Source organism: Ostrea edulis, chromosome 7 (assembly GCF_947568905.1).
Source record: "Ostrea edulis chromosome 7, xbOstEdul1.1, whole genome shotgun sequence".
Lineage (NCBI taxonomy): Eukaryota > Metazoa > Mollusca > Bivalvia > Ostreida > Ostreidae > Ostrea > Ostrea edulis.
In genome coordinates this window covers 87,735,004-87,756,335 of record NC_079170.1, presented here as the reverse complement: position 1 = coordinate 87,756,335, position 21,332 = coordinate 87,735,004, and the positions used below count along the sequence as shown (strand labels likewise).

Below are 21,332 nucleotides of genomic sequence, written 5' to 3'. Positions count from 1 at the left end.
CCCGGGTCACAAACATGAAGGACTGGCTCTCTACCACAACACTACGATGTCTATGACGTAACATGTTCAAACTCCTCGTTACATAATGGGCCTATATTCGATTAAGTTAATGTTATACTTCGGATGTATCGGTAATATTTCTGACTATACTATGTTCTATATATTCTTTTCATTTTGATCGCTTCTCCCCTTAAATCCGCCACTGGATATTGTTAAACATGGTATTAGTCCTTTGTTTTCATATTGAAATGGCAAAATATAGCGAAAATCATTGCCCATTGAATTGATAAATTCAAACATAGCCTTGCCAAAAAGGCACAGTTCAATCCAATAAATGATACACAGCAGAAATATAATTACTTTCTTTTACATAAGAAAATAGCACGTACGACTTAACTATTATCTATAAGGGGAAAATAACTCGTGGGGAACCTGTCTTTCATGGGTACCATCTAGTCAAAATTGACATTGCACGGAGTTGGATACGTGTACGTGTCCGATTGATATTCAATCTGAACAATAACGGTAGGAACTATTGATCTGTCGAAGTTCATTATGGTCCATTGACTTCGAGTTATCGGGAATGACATGTATCTATTCCAAAACCAATGTGGAAGTGTCATGATAATGTTTGACGACAGTGCTCAGTAAATAAACTTTATCGATAATAGGAAATGGCATCGTCGTTCGCCAAAAGACGAGATCAGCGATGGTTATCAGACAAAAAAGAAATAACTGATTTCAGTGAAGAAGATCTATTGGAGAAGGATTATTTTCCGTTTGACCCGAGCGTGACGGATTTAACTCTAATTGTGGAGGGAAAGAAGTTACACGTTTCCAAAATGGTGTTAATGGTTGCATCGTCAGTCTTTAGAAAAATGTTCACCAGTGATTTTAAAGAAAAAAGTGGAACGGAACTTGAGCTTCCTGGAAAAGAATATTCTACTTTCGCTTTGTTTTTAAGATGCATATTTCCGATGGAATATGTGATGATTAAGGGTAACTATGAATCTTTATTACATACATAATTAATCTAAGCTAGTCACCAGGCTTTGTAGCAACGGACACTTGTATAATTTGCTACATTTTACTTTCTCATGCAAAGCGTAATATCATTATTATTACCTGCATTCAAAGTCCACACAATGTATAGTCTGATCATTCAAGAATATTGTTTTGTTTCCACCACAGGGTAAACATTGTAATATAAAACTTCACTTCATGTAAATATAACAGTATTGTCGTGTTTATTTGGTCACATATATTCACTGCAAATGGAAATTACTGTTGTAATAAGTGTGTAAGATAAACAAATCCCGTAATATAATTGTTTTATAATTAATTGATTAAAAAAACAAAGTAATGCTAATTTTTTCAGAAAAAGATATTGGTAATCTCTTACCATTGGCGCACGAGTATGATGTAAGATGCGTTTTGAGGAAATGTGAAACTTGGTTAGTGACTGAATTTAAGTTCAAGGCTGCAAAAGAACCTTCTCATTATGTTGGTGTGGACAATAATGTGGATTATTTTATGAAGTGTCTGTACTATGGTGCAGTATACAACCTGAGAACAATTTATGATAAAGTCCTTCAAGCCTTAATTCCATACAAACTGAAGCGATATGCAAACAATGAATTTTATAAATTGTTGCCAGAAAAGAGCAAAAGAGAGCTTCTGGAAAGTCGACTGTCCAGGATAGAAGACAAAGGATGTGTCAATTTCGATGATTGGTTTCAGTGCTCTGGTGATTTATTTCTATAAGAAAAGGTAATTATTGCAAAGTGATTCAATGGCAGATATCGCAATTCACCTTTAAATTAGAACGATTTACCAGATATAGTATTGCGTTGTGTGACGACACAATTGAATGATACGATTGAACAGTTTGAATGACATGTTTGATGTAATACAACAAGAGTTTTCATTGGCCGATTACAACTCGCCCACTTTCTCGAGCGGATTCAGGTGAACAGATAAGATAAGCGGACTATCAAATTACTAGCTGGAGAACTGTAGCTCTCTTTAGAAATATTGTGATGGAACAGAGAGCTACATATCGACCTCTTATAAAAACCTTCGATTTACGGGGCACTAAAAGCTGCACACGGTTGAGGCCATGAGATCGGTGTATTCTTGTGTTTCTGTCTCATAAATTCAATATAATTTTTTTAAAACATATTTTCCTATTATACCTGTGTCCAAACATACCTTCAAATATTCATTAAAGCCACACACGACCCCAAAACTCGAAGCTTCAAATGATTTCGTTTGTTGACATAGCCATGTTAGGAAGTTGGTCAATTCGAACTTTGTTGCATTCATAAAATTGGTTGTAAGTTATGTATTCGCTCTTCATTTATTATCAACACGAATAATTAATAGAAATAAAAAAATATATAGTTTTTGTAAAGGTAAAATAAGCTCTTGATTTACGAAAATACTACATAAGCCCATTATGGTCCTTAACACTCGTGTGGCAGAGATGGGGACCGGCCCAGACAAATGAAAGCCACATTGCCGTGAGTTGAGCTATTTAAATAATTATCATTTAATGGAACTGGGATGAGATATTATTTAAAATATTTAGCTAAAATATTTGTGGGGTATTAGTTCACATCTACACACTATTGTGCCAGTATGGAAGTGAACCGGAATTCGAATTGACTGGCTACCTAACATGGCTACGTCAATGAACGGAATCAAAAAAAGCTGCGAGTTTTTTGGGTCGTATGGGGTTTTAATAAATATTTGAAGGTATGTTTGGACACAGGTATAGTAGGGAAATATGTTAGGAATTTTTTTATATTAAATTTATGAGACAACAACACAAGAATACAACTTTTTCTCTTTCTTTCTTTAAAGTTTGTTTCCATCTGGCCGTCATGTTTTTAAATTCCGACTACTCCAATATAAGGGAATTTGGGCGGACTGACACATATGGACCAATGAGAGTTTTTTTTTTTGCATTTTGCAATTATATTATAAACAGATTCAATTGTGTCGTCACACAATCCAATACTATATCGGCCAAAGCGTTCTAATTCAAAGTTGAATTGCGATAATTGTAAACTGTAGAAGTAGTTATATGCATACATTTTGAGAGCTCGAATGTAATAAATTTATTTGGTGTTTCTTGGTTTTTGCTACACCTTATCCAAAAGCATGTACATCGTTTACTCACTGATATTCACATTCTAGTGCACTTTATCCATTACACTGTATACAAGCTTTGTGTTTTATTCCACAATATGACAAAATGCAGTATATTTGTTCCCCCTCTCTCGTCCTCCAGAAAAAAACGGGGGTTTAACTGAGCTCTCTGTGTCATAAATAAATCTGGTCAAGACCGGTATCGAGTAGGCTGAGTCAGTTCTTGCACTGTTCTGTCCATATTACACACGTGTGCGGAGGAATCAATAGATTTTAAATTATTGAAATATTTTATGGATAACTGTTACACGTTCGACTCCGTTTTTTCTGTTTGCCAACAAAGAATAATATTAAGGAATGTAAAACTGTTATATATTTTGACTCTAATAAATCACAAATATAGGTGTTATATATTATTATGCTTGTTAGAGCGGAAAATAGAATATTCAGAACTTATACTATACCTAAACAATACAAGGAAAAAACCCGACATTCAACATCAATGGAATTCAGAACAAAATGTATGAGAGAAAATACCCAACATTTACATGCATGGAATACAGCAACAATACAAACGAGAAGATATGGAACATTTATAAGATACAGAAACAATACAAGAGAGAAAAAATACCCAACACTCGTGAAATACAGAAGATTTACATACATGCATAGTATGTACATACTCTTAATGTTGTATTCCTAATAAGAGTTATGAGATTGATCATTGTTCGTTATCTTCACCTTGTCATACATCTAGTGTTGTAATTTAATGGTAGAATATGCATATACCATCATGTACAAATCATTACTTATCACCTACATGTAGTTGTTAGGGACATCGATTCGCAACCGAAAGGTCCAAAGTTCGATTCTATGAATGAAGACACACCATATTCCGTATAAATATAAACAAACCCACCTGCTGAGATATTGAAAATAACGCTACACAGTATTTGACCCAATGTTCGGTTGTATTGGCAAACTAGATTATTATAACGACCATAGAATTTTTGAAATGCTAACTTTTAACGAGACTGTTGAAACCTCTGTTAAAATCTTAAACATGTTAAATATTTTTGAGCAAACTGAAGCATACACATTTTATTAATCAATACACATAATAATAAACCATTTTAAAACATGCAAGTGATATTATCATAGCCATTGAATATTGATATATGTACATGAAAATGTGTGTTCAACTTAAATCACATAGACATTAAGGTACATAGAAATAATACCTGTGTGTCAATGTATGTGAAAAAGCATGAACATGTGTGTTCAACGTTAACTTCACTCAGAATTTATGTGAAAAGTCATTGCCTTCACACAGAGTAATTTACATGTACATCAAAAAGTGATGTGTTCCATATTTCACAAATCATGAACAAGTGTGCTCAATGTCACACATAAATTAAAATATATCAAAATGTGATGTCTTCATATCTGGGGAAAAGCATGAACATGTATGCTGGACTTTATGCAAAAAGAGCATTGAATAGCAATATGTCCGGCTTCACGTCCCAAAACATGTACTCGACTTCACAAAAAGATGTTGTGTTAGATATGTATGTACTTGTTTACTTCTTAGTGCAGTATTATGAACTTAAAGTGTCAAATATACTATTAAAGGATTTAAGATATTCGAAATACTTGTATATTCTCTGCTGAATTAAAATAATGGCATCTTATAAAATATAAAAATTTATGAAATTTATACTGGTGTATCATTCTATCAGTATGTAAAACTTATACGGTACCAATTTCGATGCACCAGATGCGCATTTCGAAAATCATACACATAATAGACACTAAGAACCTCTAATAATCAAAATGAAACACCAAAATAAGATCATGGCTACCATAGTAATAGAATTTCACATCAGGTTCTGATTTCAAAATATTTAAGTAAACATATTACATCTCGAATTGCATCTAGTTAGAGCAATTGACAGAAAGGATATTCTTCTAAATCAAGTGCATGAGTAAATGTAGATAACATAAAGTAGACATGCATAAATTAATCTAGCTTGCACATTCAGAATCGTTAATGACGTACACAACATTGTTCCATAATATATACTTTTAATGGCATTTAACATGTAATTCACTTGAATTCGATCTCGTTTCCACAAAAATTCTTGGTGTATATCATCATGTCTATTTTTTGGGTAAGCATATCTTGATAGTCCATGATAGTTGCAAAAAAAATGTAAAATCAACTTTTACATAAATAAACATTACAGTAGCAACAAAGGTGAGAAGTTTTTTGAAACAATTAGATATCGAACCCAGGACCTTTGTACTACTAGGCTAGCCAGGCCGATATAAAAAAGGATTGTAATACTACTACAATACGAAAGTAAAACCCATTTCGGGAAATCATACAAGAACTCTTCAGATGAAGGAGATAAAAAAATAGTTTTAAAGAAAATGTCAGAAATGTCGCGTATGTCGTTAAGTTCCAGGAAAATAATTGAAACATGGTGCAATTTGCTTGCAGTAAAATTATTTCAAATTTCAAATAATTTTGACTCATGGAAATTTTATTTTTTGTATCCTCAATATCATACTTGGAGGAATCCAAAAAGTTGAAATTGTTATGGGTAGGCTATGTCTCAAACACAATAACATTTAATGCATCCCCTCTCTCTCTCTCTCTCTCTCTCTCTCTCTCTCTCTCTCTCTCTCTCTCTCTCCACAATAGGGAATCTCAGAGTTTTAAAAGGTAGTATCTAGAAAACATTCTGCTCAACATCAGGGGATGATTACTGATACTGATATGCAAGCAATGTGACTCTTGGGCCCCTGACTCTGTTTTTGTAACACAAAGTTTAAGACAAATATATTTACATTATTCTTCAACTTGGTGCACATAATTGAAAATACAATACATTCACGTTTAGAAAGGCATCATCTGGCGATTCTGTTTCCATTCAAGTTGAATTTGATCTCAAACCTTTTGATTAGCTTCCACTCCTTTGAAAATCCAACCACATATGTGGTTTCATCCAATGCAAAAAGGAAATGGTATATATGTTACCCCATTGAAAATATTCCCAATAGTGTCATCTTTTCATCTCAAGATAGGAATTATTGATAGATATAGCTCGTTATATTTAGGTCAATCATACTACATGTATTTAGATTATATTGACATAATACTGTACCTTTCAATATCTGTCGTACCTATTCAATTATGCCAATCCTCTTTAACCGATCTTGGACATCATGTTCTGTATTTAACAAGCATGTATGATGTTTACGATATATTTTATATTTTGATTCTCGATCGCGAACGATAATTTGGAATACCGATATTGACTTCCAGTCTGGGTGTAAAATATTCGATATATAGCCTAAGCTAAATATACTAACATACTGAATATTAGCGTTATGTAGAAAGTTTTTTTTATAAACATCAACATTGCATATTCATCATTCTATGTAAAAAATTCAATTCAAAATATATGTTTTTGTACCACCATCCAATGTAACCATTGGAGTTCCAGAAGGCTCTATATTATCGAGGTAAGCTACTGACAAACAAGTTGATGGTACAGAGATTTCAACAGTCTCGATTGAAGTCAGCATTTCGCAAATTCTATGGTCGTTATAACGATCTAGTTCGTCAATACAACCTCGCATTGGGTCAAATGCTGTCTGACGTGTTTCATACCGATTGTTAAGCCGTTCTTGGCACACTGATTTTGACTGCGGATAACTCCGTTTACCTGATCAGGATATGGGGCTCACGGCGGGTGTGACCGGTCAACAGGGAATGCTTACTCCTCCTAGGCACCTGATCCCACCTCTGGTGTGTCCAGGGGTCCGTGTTTGCCCAACTATCTATTTTGTATTGCTTGTAGGAGATTGATCACTGTTCGTTATCTTCACCTTGCATTAGGCTCATTGTTTTTTATCCTGTATATTAATGAATATCCACAAGCACTGAAACATGCTCATGTAAATATCTATGCAGATGATACTTCACAAGATGTAACAGATAAGTCAATGGAAAACATTGAGTCAAATATGTGTGAAGATCTTTAGCACAGTATAATGTGGATTAAGGGAAATGAATTAAGTTTAAATCTGTCAATGTATGCTTACAGTTGTATATGGATCTGCACAAAAATGATCAAAGTATAAAAAAATTGATAATTGAATTTAGTGGTGAATAACCATATCATAGAATATTTTCAGGAGTCAAAGTGGCTTGGTGTTATCATTTATAAAACTTTATCCTGGAAAAGTTATATAGATACACTTATTATATTTCCAAGAGAATTGGCATTTTAAGAAGAATAAGACATTTTATGTTAAACGATGCGCTGTTGAATATTTTTGATACTTTGATTTTTCCACATTTTACATATTGTTGCATTGTATGGAGCAATCCAAGAAATTATGAAAGTATAAATAATCTTTTTGTATTGCAAGGGCAATTCTTAACATCAGAACTTTTGAAACACCATCTAATGTAATGTTTACACACCTTAAATGGTTGCCGCTATCAAATTACTTTGCCTCTAGAAAAGTAGACAAGTTTAGTGTATAATTTTTTACATGATTTAATGCTAAATTATTTAAATGTTTTTAGATATGTATCAGAAGTTTGTCAAAGGCAAACTAAAAATTCTAATCAAAATATATTGTATGCACCCAGGGCAAAAACTGAATATTTTAAAAGATCTTTCAGCATTTCAGGGAGAACTTTGTGGAATGCCTTGAGTGAATATATAAGAAACTCAAAAAGTGTTGTGTGTTTAAAGAGAAATTATCTTAGAGATCATCACCATACTTTTTCAGTTTCATTTTGTACCTATCTATCTTACATGTACATTAATGATTATTTCGCAAGTTTATTTGTACTTTACTTCTTTTAATCTGTGTTTAGTTTTACTAATATACATGTATGTCTGTATGTATGCTATATGCAGGCTATTATTGAAAAGTAGTGTTACCGCAAAATATGTAATCCTAGATAAATAAAGACATTATTATTATTTTTGATATTATTATTATTATACCATGGCGGCATGAGAAGAGCCTAGAAGTTTTTTTTTTATATAAGGATATTACAACACATTGAAAATGGAATCATTAAGTATCTGGAGGAAACATATATATCCTGTTGAATCTTATTATCAATACTGCATTAAAGAGTGTGGGAGGTATATATAAAACACTTGCCTAGATCGTCAACACAGGTCCACCATGAGCATAGTCTTATCTGATCATTTCCATTGTGTCTTACCTTTACGGCGAGAAAATGGTGCGCAATGTAAGGGTAACTAAGCGTGTTTAGATATTATACATGCCATTATTATATGCGTTTACGAATTAAACACTTATCTAAACACGTTTGGGGCTGAACACGTCGTTTATGTGTTTAAATTTATGTACAATTTTTGTATAGTATGAAGACCTCACCATTACCGGTGAAGCTAGGGCTGCACAATTTAGGCTATGCTTGGCGCTTACGATCTTTCAGCAGGGAGGGATATTTATCGTGCCACACTTACTGTGACACGGAACCTCGGTTTTTGCGGACTCATCCCAAGGACCGCCCTATTTAGTCGCCTCTTACGATAAGCAAGGGGTACTATGGACCTATTCTAACCCGAATTCCCATTGGTTATTGTAGTTATTATATCCTTTATGATTTGATTTTGAATTTGAATTTTTTCTTCAAAGATAAATAATATTCATATTCAGCTAAAACAGTTATCCTCATAAAAGATATACAGCAGTGGTTTCAGGAGGGAACCAGGTGCTTTGGCCACCTTTTAAAATCATATTTATTGATAATCATTCTACACAATGATAGATATGTATAGCGACCATGTCTCTAAAATATTTACCATAATTCAAACTTTGGCTTCATTAAAGCCATTATTTATGTTGGGAAAAGTTCCATGATACCGTAAAAGATCCATGACTGTAAATAGATTTCTGCCAATGCTTGATTCGTGTAAATTGTATGGATTCATATGTCGACATGGCGAAGAGTGTCGTTATAGATTTGTTGAACAGATTTTGCTCAAAATACCAGGTAGCAATCTAGTAAAACGCACATATGAAAACGTACATTCGTGTAGATTATACATATTTTTGTCTCATGAGAGAGTTACAATGGAGGGACGCAAAATTCTCTGTATTTGAAATCAGGAAACCTCGACAAAGCTAACTGGATCTAAGAGTCTCGTGTCTTCGTGAGAGGGTATCTCAATTGCCCATGATGTTAGGAAATACATTATTTCAACGCAGGGAGCATAACCCAGACGCAAGGAAGAGAACATTAAAATCAGACGACGTGCTAGAAGTAATGAATAACGCTAAATGTATGAATTCTGGTATTTACATGAAATGTAGCTTTATTTTTGGGACCATCACAAGGTGTTGGTTCTTTAAAATTCTTTTTACTAGTGATTCTGTATGCACAATTGATCTATCACAAACTTAATGAAAAGGAGAAATGGATATTAGATCACATAAATATTTTTATGCGAACAGAGGCAGGTTTTTATTTTTTTAATACATTTTCAGTCCATTTTCTGGCACGTTAAGTCTAATCAGTTTAACAGATACGATCAATGCTGCAATACTGATTCGACATTTAATACAATAAGTTAGACTGGTCCCCTATGGAAAAGCGAAAATAACAATCAGTGATCAAGAGCATAAATAAAGAATACATCAAACGCTGTTCTTATCCAGATATATCAAACCGACAAACTTGCTTTCAAAGTCAGCTAATAAATGAGGGTTATCCGGAAAAGCAGATAGGAAACTTTGGAAGTGAAAAACCAAGTAGTGACAAAAATTGCTGCAGTTGTAATTAATTATATTTTCCACGGATTGGTATAGAGTTGATCCTTTTTAAAATAAGGTATATGTATTTGGATATATATTTTTGGACATTAATTAAAATCTCCAAATAATTGAATTATTTTGTGAGAGATAGAGAGTAGAAGTATAAAAGAATGAACGAGAGGTTAAACATTTACGTGATAGAAATCTTAGCCGTGATGTTTGCAACGCATGAAGAGCAAATATAACTTTTTAAGACGAATTGCTAAAATCAAAATAAAATCTAAAAAACTCAAACACATTTTAGTAAATTTGAAATTGCAGGGCTTTTCTCGGGTATACAAAACGTCAGAGCGTGTGACTTTTAAGCACTTTGCATAACCATTCCTCACGATAAATTAAAAACTAGACTTTTTGACAACATAGACAGTTGGTTTTTTTTAACAAAAAGGGAAAAAGTAAATGTTCATGTCTGGTGACCAGTAGTCCAACATTAGTTTGTTAAACACTACTCTGATTTCACGCACATGTACTGAAGTTGAAATTAAAAAATACGCTGGAGTTCCTCATTGACATTGACTTTATGGTCTTTGTTGATCAGGCCTTCCAACACTATGTTGGATTTCCCATGAGCACGAATTGCTTTCCTTTGTTAGCTTACCTGGTGTTAACCATTTAGATGCTACCTGTTCAATGCTATTGATATTAAGTTGAAGCTAAATAGAAGATCCTAGGGGTATCGGTTTATAATATCCTTATCATATTAAATACTTCTTCAAGTTTGATGATGTGGCATAAAAGCTAAATGTACATTCAAAAAAGGAAGAAAGAATGTACAACAATTTTGAATTTTCCTTTTTCTAGATTTCATGGGACTAATGATACTTATAGCGAATACGCCGATAAGGCTTATTGGTCTCTTGTTTATTCTATTTGTTGATTTCATTTTCAAATATGTTAGGACACTTTATTTTGAGCTTCCACAAAGACAAAGACTTTTAAGTATTTGGGTTAGTCAGTTTCAGCCAGAAAAGTTTCTTTATGTTTGCACCACTTTTCATTTGAAGATATATTACTCTCTATGACACTAAAGGCACAAATGATATCGAATTCATTCGAATTCATTTCATTTTATTTGTTCTGGGAATTACAAATTGCTTTTATTCCATAAAAATAATTCTACTTCTCCATTTATCTCAAAACAGTGTATGTATCAATGAACAGAAATATATGTATATATATATATATATATATATATATATATATATATATATATATATGTATATGTATGTGTGTGTGTGCAAGGTGAAGATAACGAACAGTGATCAATCTCATAAATCCTACAAGCAATACAAAATAGATAGTTGGGCAAACACGCACCCCTGGACACACCAGAGGTGGGATCAGGTGCCTAAGAGGAGTAAGCATCCCCTGTTGACCGGTCACACCCGCCGTGAGCCCCATGTATATTCATGAAGGAACATATATCGAGCGACAAGTATCCTCGGGGACAGACTGCCCACCAGCAGAGATACAAACTCGATGGTATATACTTATTTCTTTATTATGGCGTTTATCGGCACGGCTGTATTCACAACACAGAAAGGACGGGTCGCCAGCATGATCAAGGACAGGCCCCAACAAACAACAAATGCATCATCAAAAGCAAATTCAACATCGACATACAACATATTCTCTTGCAAAGTCAACAATCAAACTTATAAAATATCAACATTCAGAGTTCAAAGTTCACAGTATATCAAAGAGTGCTTGACCCCGGGAGGTGCAGAGGTCAAACATCTCATGACCTTGGCCCTGGCAGGTGCAGAGGTCAAGGACTTGTAGATTTTCAAATTTCATCATAAGTTCTGACAGCGCCGCTCGTAAGCGCTAAAGCTAGGTAGCAACGTCACACTGTACCGGAATGCAATATATGCTAAAATTCATAAACTAGGACATCTTCGACTCCGTTTGCGATGTCAGCATGGAAGACGAGATTTTCCTGAAAGTAGAAATTAACACACGACGCAGAAAAAGCAAATAAAGTGGAGGAAGGGGTGGGTTTTACAGACAACAACCTTTGAATTCATCACCGACTTGGTATGATGCTGTAAGTTTGGAAAAGGAATAGGCAGATAAAGCGCCGCCGCTTATATATAGCGCAAGGGGAAACAATCAGAATGGACTTCGGTGCATTAGACAAACGGGGAATAATTGCGTATTGTACTGTCTTCGATAAAACCATCTAACACATATGCAAATTAGATGCAAATATTACTTTAGACATAAAATTTCCGTTTAGTTCGAATTCATAACAAAGTTTAGGTTAAAAATGGAAAAACTACCATTCTCACAAATCGGAACCACGTGGTATGCAGCAAGGTCTGGTTCTAAATTATAAATCAAAGAAATAAAATTCACCAACAGATTGTAAGAATGCACAAGTAAATTGCTTTGTTAATCTGTTTCGATCGTGTGTTGGATGTCACCAGAACATGCAAGCAAAAATGTTTTATTGAAGTAAAATTTGCGGCTGACATTGCCATAGATATTATATGAATGTGGAGAGTTTGTACTCATTGTATTCAAGATACTCAGATTAGTTTATATTTTTTCTGAATTTCTAAACAGGATGATTTCAACTTCTCCATCGTCAACATCCCATATTTATGAAGCAATATTCCATTATCAACTGCATATAGTGTTCATACCTCTCAACTGATTCGATATGCAAAAGCTTTTTCTGCGTAAAGTCAGTTTTTAAATCGAGGCAAGCTACTGAAAAACAAGTTGATGGTACAGGGGTTTCAACAGTCTCGGTTGAAGTCAGCATTTCGCAAATTCTATGGTCGTTATAACTATCTATGTGTAGTTCGTCAATACAACCTATCATTGGGTCAAATGATGTCTGACATGTTTCATACCGATTGTTAGACCGTTCTGGGCACATTGGTTTGACTACGGATAACTCCATTTACCTGATCAGGATATAGGGCTCAAGGCGGATGTGAACGGTCGACAGGGGATGCTTACTCCCCCTAGGCACCTGATCCCACCTCTGGTTTGCCCAGTGTTCCTTTTTGCTCAACTGTCTATTTTTTATTGCTTATAGGAGTTATGAGATTGGTCACTGTTCATTATTCTCACCTTTCATGCGGTCAAAATATAGGAGAGAGCTACATTTCTTAATATTATTCTATGTTGTCAAACAGAAAAAATGGACTCGGACATGACACCAGCATAACAGTTCTCCATACTTTGATGTATGAGACACAAAACAAAATGTAAAAATAAAGGTTCAACAACCTACAATTTCTTTAAAAACAAATCCATACAAGAGGCCAATGGACCACATCCCTTACCAGAGCAGCAGTTCCTAGCAATAAACAAGCCCGGGGACAAGTATCATTACGCAAGCAGTTTGGTTCAGAAAAAGAACTTTCCGAAGGTCTACACATTCATTAATTGTCGAACTTAATTATTGCACTTGACTACAAATTCATTAACTATCATATGCCCTTGTTGACGAATTTGGCCTTTCATATTGACAAATTTCATCTAAGGATGGCATGTGTCAAGTGTGGTTCATTATACATTCACATGTACAACTTTGATCCCTTCCTAAGCTCAAGGGTCATCATTTTTACAAACTTGAATATTTACTATGTCAGAAAGCTTTCATGTAAATTTCAGTTTTTCTGGCCCAGTGGTTCTTGAGAAGATTTTTAAATGACGCACCCTATTTTTGCATTTATTTAATTATTTTCCCTTTGAGGGGGTATGGCCCTTCATTGGCTCAAACTTGCATCCTCTTCATCCAAGGATAATTCGTCCTAAGTTTGATTGAAATTGGCTCAGTGGTTCTGGAGGGTCATGCTCTGAACAAATTTGAATCAACTCTAAATTAGGAAGCTTTTCACTTACATATCTACTCATATGCCCTGTTAGTTCTTGAGAAGAATATTGAAGATTTCCCCTATTTATTTGTTTGTAAAATTTGATCCCCAAGGGTCCATATTTTTACAAACTTGAATTTATGCGATGTCAGGAAGCTTTCATGCAAATTTCAATTTTTCTGGCCCAGTGGTTCTTGAAAAGATTTTTAAATGACCCCACCCTAATTTTGCATTTTTTTCATCATCTCGCCTTTAAAGGGGTATGATCCTTCATTTGAAAATACGTGCATCCACTTCACCTTGGGATGCTTTGTGCCAAGTATGGTTGAAATCTGGAGAAGAAGATGAAAATGTGAAAAGTTTACGCCGACTACGCAGACGAAGACTGAGACGTCAACGGAGAGATTTTGATCAGAAAAGTTGACTTGAACCTTCGGCTCAGGTGAACTAAAGATGGAATTATCCCAATATGACACAGATAAACAAAATTGCCATTGAAGGAGAGTTTTAAAATTCCATTTATCGACGATTTTTCATCAGTAAATCATGTTAAACTTCAGAATAACAGCTTTTTCTTCAATATCTTTTTTCTACACTAGTATTATACCATCTCTGATATATCCAGGAGTACATGTTTGTCCAACTCTCTATTTTGTATTGATCATAAGAGTTATAGGAGTAATCACTGTTCGTTATCTTCACCTTTCATTGGTGTATTCAAATATGATACAATTTAAGTTTCAATTGTGATATACATTTAAATTGGAATATCCATGTTTTGACGATATCGCATAAAGAAATCGTGTTTAGCCCAAATATGCATGTAACAGATTTCCCTTCAGTATATTTTTCTAAACTTGTATGTCTGATCTGGTAAAGGGTACATTAGTGGATCCATATACAATACAAATCAAAGAGTTTCAATTGAAAGAGATTTTAACTAGAATTTCCAATTCATGGCGATTTTTCACTAATAAATGGTGTTTTTGCCTCAAAATAACAGCTATCCCTTGAACATTTTTCTGAATTTTCACATTTGTTTAATGATACATTAATATGTCCAAATATGATACAAATTAAAAGTTTTCAATAGAAACAGAGATTATTATAGAAATTTTCAATTTTGACGATTTGTCATCAATAAATTGTGTTTTAATCTCAAAATAACAGCCTTCTCCTTAATATATTTTCCAACCTTTTTATATGTATTTACGAAAGTTAGCTCCTGAGCTTTTGCACACAACTGTGTAAAGTGTCCTGCTTATCTATTTGTATAAGAAAAAATAATAATTACAAGGTAATAATTGTGATGATGTTCTGTGCAGTAACCGAGTTAACCAGATTAAATGAAAACTTTAGAAGTAGTTATATGCCTATATTTTGAGAAATTGTATGTTGTAAGATTTTTCGATGGTTCTTAGTTCTGGCCAGGCATTATCCAAGAAAGATGTACACTGTTTATTCAGTAATATTTACATTATAGTGCACTTCCCCCATTGTGCTACAAGCTGTAGAGATTGGCTTTATATCCTTATAATTTATAATTCAGGACAGAGGGGCAATCTCTATTAAAACTTGTAAAATGCGTGAAACGATTACATCAATCGAAAGAGGGATGAGATAGGCTGGGAATTCACATATATCAGAGAAATTATTGTCAGGAAAAATATTTTTTTTAAAAAAAGGAGGAGGTAAAAAAATATCCATACTTAGGTGCCTGTGGGTTTGCTTAAATACCAGGAAATATCCCAATAAAACTAGCAAATAGTGATGACTTGCATTCTTGTAATGTTTACATGACTATCTTTTGATCTTTATCTGTATGTATACTGAAGGCACTCAAAAGTGTCTGCATTTGAAATTAGGAAACCTCGTCAAAACTAGTTTTGTGTCTTCAGGGGGCGGGAATCTGAAGTGCCTATGATTTTATACAATATATGATTTCAACGTAGGGAGAATAGGCTTTGAATAACCCAGACGAACGTAGGAAAGCATTAAAATCAAACGCAGATATACTGAAAGTAATAGATAGCGCAAAGCTCGCGGATTCTGACACAGGCATAAAATGTGGGTTTTTTTTCGGAGCATTACAATATGTGATTTACTAGTTGGTTTTTTTTTTACTAGCGGTTCTTGATTTACTATCTGGAATGAATGTTCATCTATTATATCACAGACTTGATGAAAAAGGAGAAATGTACACTAGATCATCAATACACCTCAAGGTGGCCACAGCATGTCTTTTCTTTGAGTCCATTTTCTATAAGGTTAATCAAGTCTAATCAGTTTTACTGATACGACCATTGCTGCAATACTGATTTTCTATTTAAGGCATCGGGTAACTTTTAAGACTGGTCCCCTATGAAACAGCGGAAATAACGATCAGTGATCATTCGCATAAATCGTGTAAATAATAAAACAAACACTGATCTCATCTGGATATAACATACTTGTTTTCAAAGCCAGCTTATATGTGAGGGTTATCGGGAGGGTCAAATAGGCAAGAGCCAAGTGGTGACAAAAACGTGCTGCAGATATAATTACTGCTTTAATGATATTTTACAGATTAGTATATATTGATCCTTTTCAAAATAAGACATTTGGCTAAATCTTTTTTTAAATTGATTAAAATCTCCAAATTATCAGTATTATTTTAAAAGAGAGAGAGAGAGAGAGAGAGAGAGAGAGAGAGAGAGAGAGAGAGAGAGAGAGAGTATCAAAGAAAATGAATGAGAGGTTATAACTTTCCGCGATGGAACTGTGGGCTGTGACTCTTCCAACATCTAAATATCAAGCACGACTTTTCAAGTGGAATTCCTAAAATCACAATATAAGACTGGGAGATACATATAATAAAATATTTTATTGGTTCTTATTTTTCTCAAATTTTCCTTCTGATCATCATTTTAGAAGTTTTCAGAGCCTTGTTGACTTTGGTAAACTGGAACCAATTCATATACTGGGCTCCAGATTTCTCCGTTTTAGAGAACAGACCATTGAGATTGGAGTGAAGACAACTTTTATACCACCAAGCACCACTCCAGGATTTGGCACAATTTGTATCGGACTCGTCGTTGTCTGCATCCTTCGTACTGAAGTAGACCCCGCTGTGATACTTCAGAGAATCTCCTGCAAAGGAAGTGAAAAGGAAAATTCTATACTGCCTCGTTTGTATATGGTAAAATACCATGCCTTTGAGATTACCTAGTATGTAATAATGCATATGTATCCAATCTACTTACAAGGGACCGGTTGCGATATCTTAGTTGTTAGGGGGGAGGGAGACCGTCACAACCGAAAGTACCGGGCTTGAACCCGTAACCGCGTCAAAAGTATGACGTTTAACATGTTTAGCATAAGTAGAGATTGTTCTTTCGCCTAGCGTCAGGCATCAGAAGTAAGAATAATCTGATTAAAATCAGCTCCTCGATCCGCCCCTTTATTTCTTTTGATTTTGTCGCTACTCGAGGAGCTGATTTTAATCAGAAGTAAGGCATTCTTACTGCTACGACCTTGAGCGTAATGCAAAGGTCAAAATTTGTGCCATTACATCGAAAAATGTATACGTCTCTGTATAAGTGAATAATTTTCGTATGAGACGTAAACAATTAACAAACTGACAAAAGAATGACATATTGTATTCGGTGTTTTACTTCACTCATGCTAGTGACACCGGTAGGTGTCATGATTTACACTGTACAAACCAATATTCCAGGTAAGTATCGTGATATACATTGTACAAATCGACATTTCCGTGCTAGTGATACCGGTAAGTATCGTGATATACACTGTACAAACCGATATTCCCGGTAAGTATTGTGATATACACTGTACAAACCGATAATTGCGTGCTAGTGATACCGGTAAGTATCGTGATATACACTGTACAAGCCGATATTACCGGTAAGTATCGTGATATACACTGTACAAACCGATATTACCGTGCTAGTGATACCGGTAAGTATCATGATATACACTGTACAATCTGATATTGCTGTGCTAGTGATACCGGTAAGTATCGTGATTTACACTGTAGAAACCGATATTCTAGGTAAGTATCGTGATATACAATGTACAGATCGATATATCCGTGCTAGTGATACCGGTACGTATCGTGATATACACTGTACAAACCGATATTACCGGCACGTATCGTGATATACACTGTACAAACCGATATTTCCGTGATAGTGATACCGGTAAGTATCGTGATATACACTGCACAAGCCGATATTTCCGGTAAGTATCGTGAAATACACTGTACAAACCGATATTACCGGTAAGTATCGTGATATACACTGCACAAACCGATATTTCCGTGCTAGTGAAACCAGTAAGTACCATGATATACACTCTACAAACCGATATTTCCGTACTAGTGATACCGGTAAGTATCGTGATATACACTGTACAAACGGATATTCCCGGTAAGTATCGTGATATACACTGTACAAACCGATATTACCGGTAAGTATCGTGATATACACTGTACAAATCGATATTTCCGTGCTAGTGATACCGGTAAGTTTCATGATATACACTGTACAAACCGATATATTCGTGCTAGTGATACCGGTAAATATCCTAATGTACACTATACAAACCGATATTCCCGGTAAGTATCGTGATATACACTGTTCAAACCGATATTACCGGTAGGTATCGTGATATACACTGTACAAACCGATAATCCCGGTAAGTATCGACATATACGTTGTACAAACCGATATTCCCGTGCTAGTGATACCGGTAAGTATCGTGATATACACTGTACAAACCGATATTACCGGTAAGTATCGTGATATACACTGTACAAACCGATATTTACGTGCTAGTGATACCGGTAAGTACCATGATATACACTGTACAAACTGATATTTCCGTGCTAGTGATATCGGTAAGTATCGTGATATACACTGTACAAACCGATAATCACGGCAAGTATCGACAGATACGTTGTACAAACCGATATTCCCGTGCTAGTGATACCGGTAAGTATCGTGATATACACTGTGCAAACCAATATTTCCGTGCTAGTGATACCGGTAACTATCGTGATATACACTGTACAAACCGATATTACCGGTAAGTATCGTGATATACACTGTACAAACCGATATTTCCATGCTAGTGATACCTGTAAGTATCGTGATATACACTGTACAAGCCGATATTACCGGTAAGTATCGTGATATACACTGCACAAACCGATATTTCCGTGCTAGTGATACCGGTAAGTACCATGATATACACTGTACAAACTGATATTACCGGTGAGTATCGTGATATACACTGTACAAACTGATATTACCGGTAATTATCGTGATATACACTGTGCAAACCGATATTTCCGTGCAAGTGATACCGGTAAGTATCATGATATACACTGTACAAACCGATATTTCTGTGCTAGTGATACCGGTAAGTATCGTGATATACACTGTACAAACCGATATTACCGGTAAGTATCGTGATAGACACTGTACAAACTGATATTTCCGTGCTATTGATATCGGTAAGTATCATGATATACACTGTACAAACTCATATTACCGGTGAGTATCGTGATATACACTGTACAAACCTATATTACCGTGCTATTTATACCGGTAAGTATCGTGATATACACTGTACAAACAGATATTACCGGTAATTATCGCGATATACACTGTGCAAACCGATATTTCCGTGCAAGTGATACCGGTAAGTATCATGATATACACAGTACAAACCGATAGTACTGGTAAGTATCGATATATACATTGTACAAACCGATATTTCCATGCTAGTGATACCGGTAAGTATCATGATTTACACTGTACAAACCGATATTTCTGTGCTAGTGATACCGGTAAGTATCATGATATACACTGTACAAACCGATATTACCGGTAAGTATCGTGATATACATTGTACAAACTGATATTTCCGTGCTAGTGATACTGGTAAGTATCGTGATATACACTGTACAAACTGATATTACCGGTAAGTATCGTGATATATACTGTACAAACCGATATTTCCGTGCTAGTGATACCGGTAAGTATAATGATATACACTGTACAAACCGATATTACCGGTAATTATCGCGATATAGACTGTCACATGATGAAAAATGCAGTTTCCGCAAGGCTGAAACACTGCGGAAACTTAGGTATACATAAGGTTTCTGCCAAGTTTCCGCTTGGAAACTTAAAGTTTCAGCAAGATTCCACACTCCGGAAACTTAGGGTGTCCACGAATCCATATGGTTTCCGCAACGGAAACTTGCTGAAACCTCAAGTTTCCGCGAGTTTACACAGCCATAAACCATTGACATACATATGGTTTATCATAAGTTTCCGCAGGCGTAATCCATCAACATGCATATATGGTTTATCATAAGTTTACGCATATATAAACTATATTGGTTTATATATGGTTTACGTCAAGTTTCCACAAAGTTTACGTTAAGTTTCCGCATGCATAAGCTATTGATATGCAAATGGTTTCTGCATACATGCATTTGATATCAAGTTTCCAACTTGATGCTCAAAGACCTTCTAATGTACAGAGAATACAAGCCACAATTTGACAGTTTTATTCATTCTTAAATATCATCATATTCACACAAATGAACTTGATGTAATAATACTGATACATTAATACTAAAGCAGAACAAATCTGTATAAATATATCAAGGTAACTCCATACTTGCAATGTTCTCTGATAAAAGTATCGAAAATGCATTTATTTCAATTTATTAAAGTTAAAATTAATAAATTATCAAATGAAATATATAGGTCATCACACTTTTTAAGATGCTAGCTAGACATACTTAAACAGTGTCAAATATAAACATCCGAAAAATTGCAATTCTCCTTCAACAGCATTATTAAAATTTCATAAAAACTGGTTATAACGGTATAATATTATTAATTGTGACCTTGAGCCTTTGGCTCAGGTGAGCTAGAAATGAGGAAATTAAATATAACTATTAACAGTAATAGCATCATTTATAAGTAGAGGAAACGGCCCACTCTTGAATGCTCCTAGATGGTGGGGTCATAGTCATTTCCGTTCTACTTCTAATGGTCTTGGCTTTTTGTCTCTTTGATTGAAGTTGCAAAGATTCAGCATACTCTCTGTCCAGGTCGCACTTAACATTACGCAGCAGGGATGACTCCCATATAAATGGTAAGACCTTCCTCTGGGTGGCTTCCTCATCATCCGTTACTTCTAGAGACGTTGCCTCCTTAGTCAGCACCTTTTTAATTTTTTTTTGTCCTTGGTCGAGAAATTGGAATCTCTCTCCAGCTGGGCCTTTCGACTCTTTAGTTTCTGTAAAAAGATGTGCAATAAATTATAACGATACTGATGGTGAACTTATACTAGCAATATTCGTATATAGGATACTTCTGCATAGAATCCAAAGAAATGTCATTCAAGCATTCAGTATCTTGTTTAACACATCATGTGTACTAACAC

At 34.8% G+C, this 21,332-nt stretch overlaps 1 protein-coding gene and 1 long non-coding RNA gene across 2 annotated transcripts; one reads left to right on the top strand and one right to left on the bottom strand.

The window, feature by feature from the left end:
* The first annotated feature begins 404 nt into the window (after nucleotides 1-404).
* Nucleotides 405-8,162, top strand: LOC125655086 (uncharacterized). The gene is made up of 2 exons (XM_056142873.1): nucleotides 405-999; nucleotides 1,379-8,162. Exons 1-2 carry the CDS (start codon nucleotides 675-677, stop codon nucleotides 1,762-1,764), a joined length of 711 nt encoding a protein of 236 aa, XP_055998848.1. The 5' UTR covers nucleotides 405-674; the 3' UTR covers nucleotides 1,765-8,162.
* Nucleotides 8,163-11,514: 3,352 nt separating this feature from the next.
* LOC130047558 (uncharacterized) lies at nucleotides 11,515-17,668 on the bottom strand. Its single transcript, XR_008796432.1, has 2 exons — nucleotides 16,860-17,668; nucleotides 11,515-16,682 (listed from the first exon to the last, which is right to left on the bottom strand). It is a non-coding gene; the product is annotated as an uncharacterized LOC130047558 (long non-coding RNA).
* Nucleotides 17,669-21,332: the final 3,664 nt, after the last annotated feature.

Coding starts and splice junctions, on each gene's coding strand:
- LOC125655086 (XM_056142873.1), top strand. CDS start 675: ATGGCATCGTCGTTCGCCAAAAGACGAGATCAGCGATGGTTATCAGAC. Junction 1,000..1,378: donor GGAATATGTGATGATTAAGG/GTAACTATGAAT, acceptor TAATTTTTTCAG/AAAAAGATATTGGTAATCTC.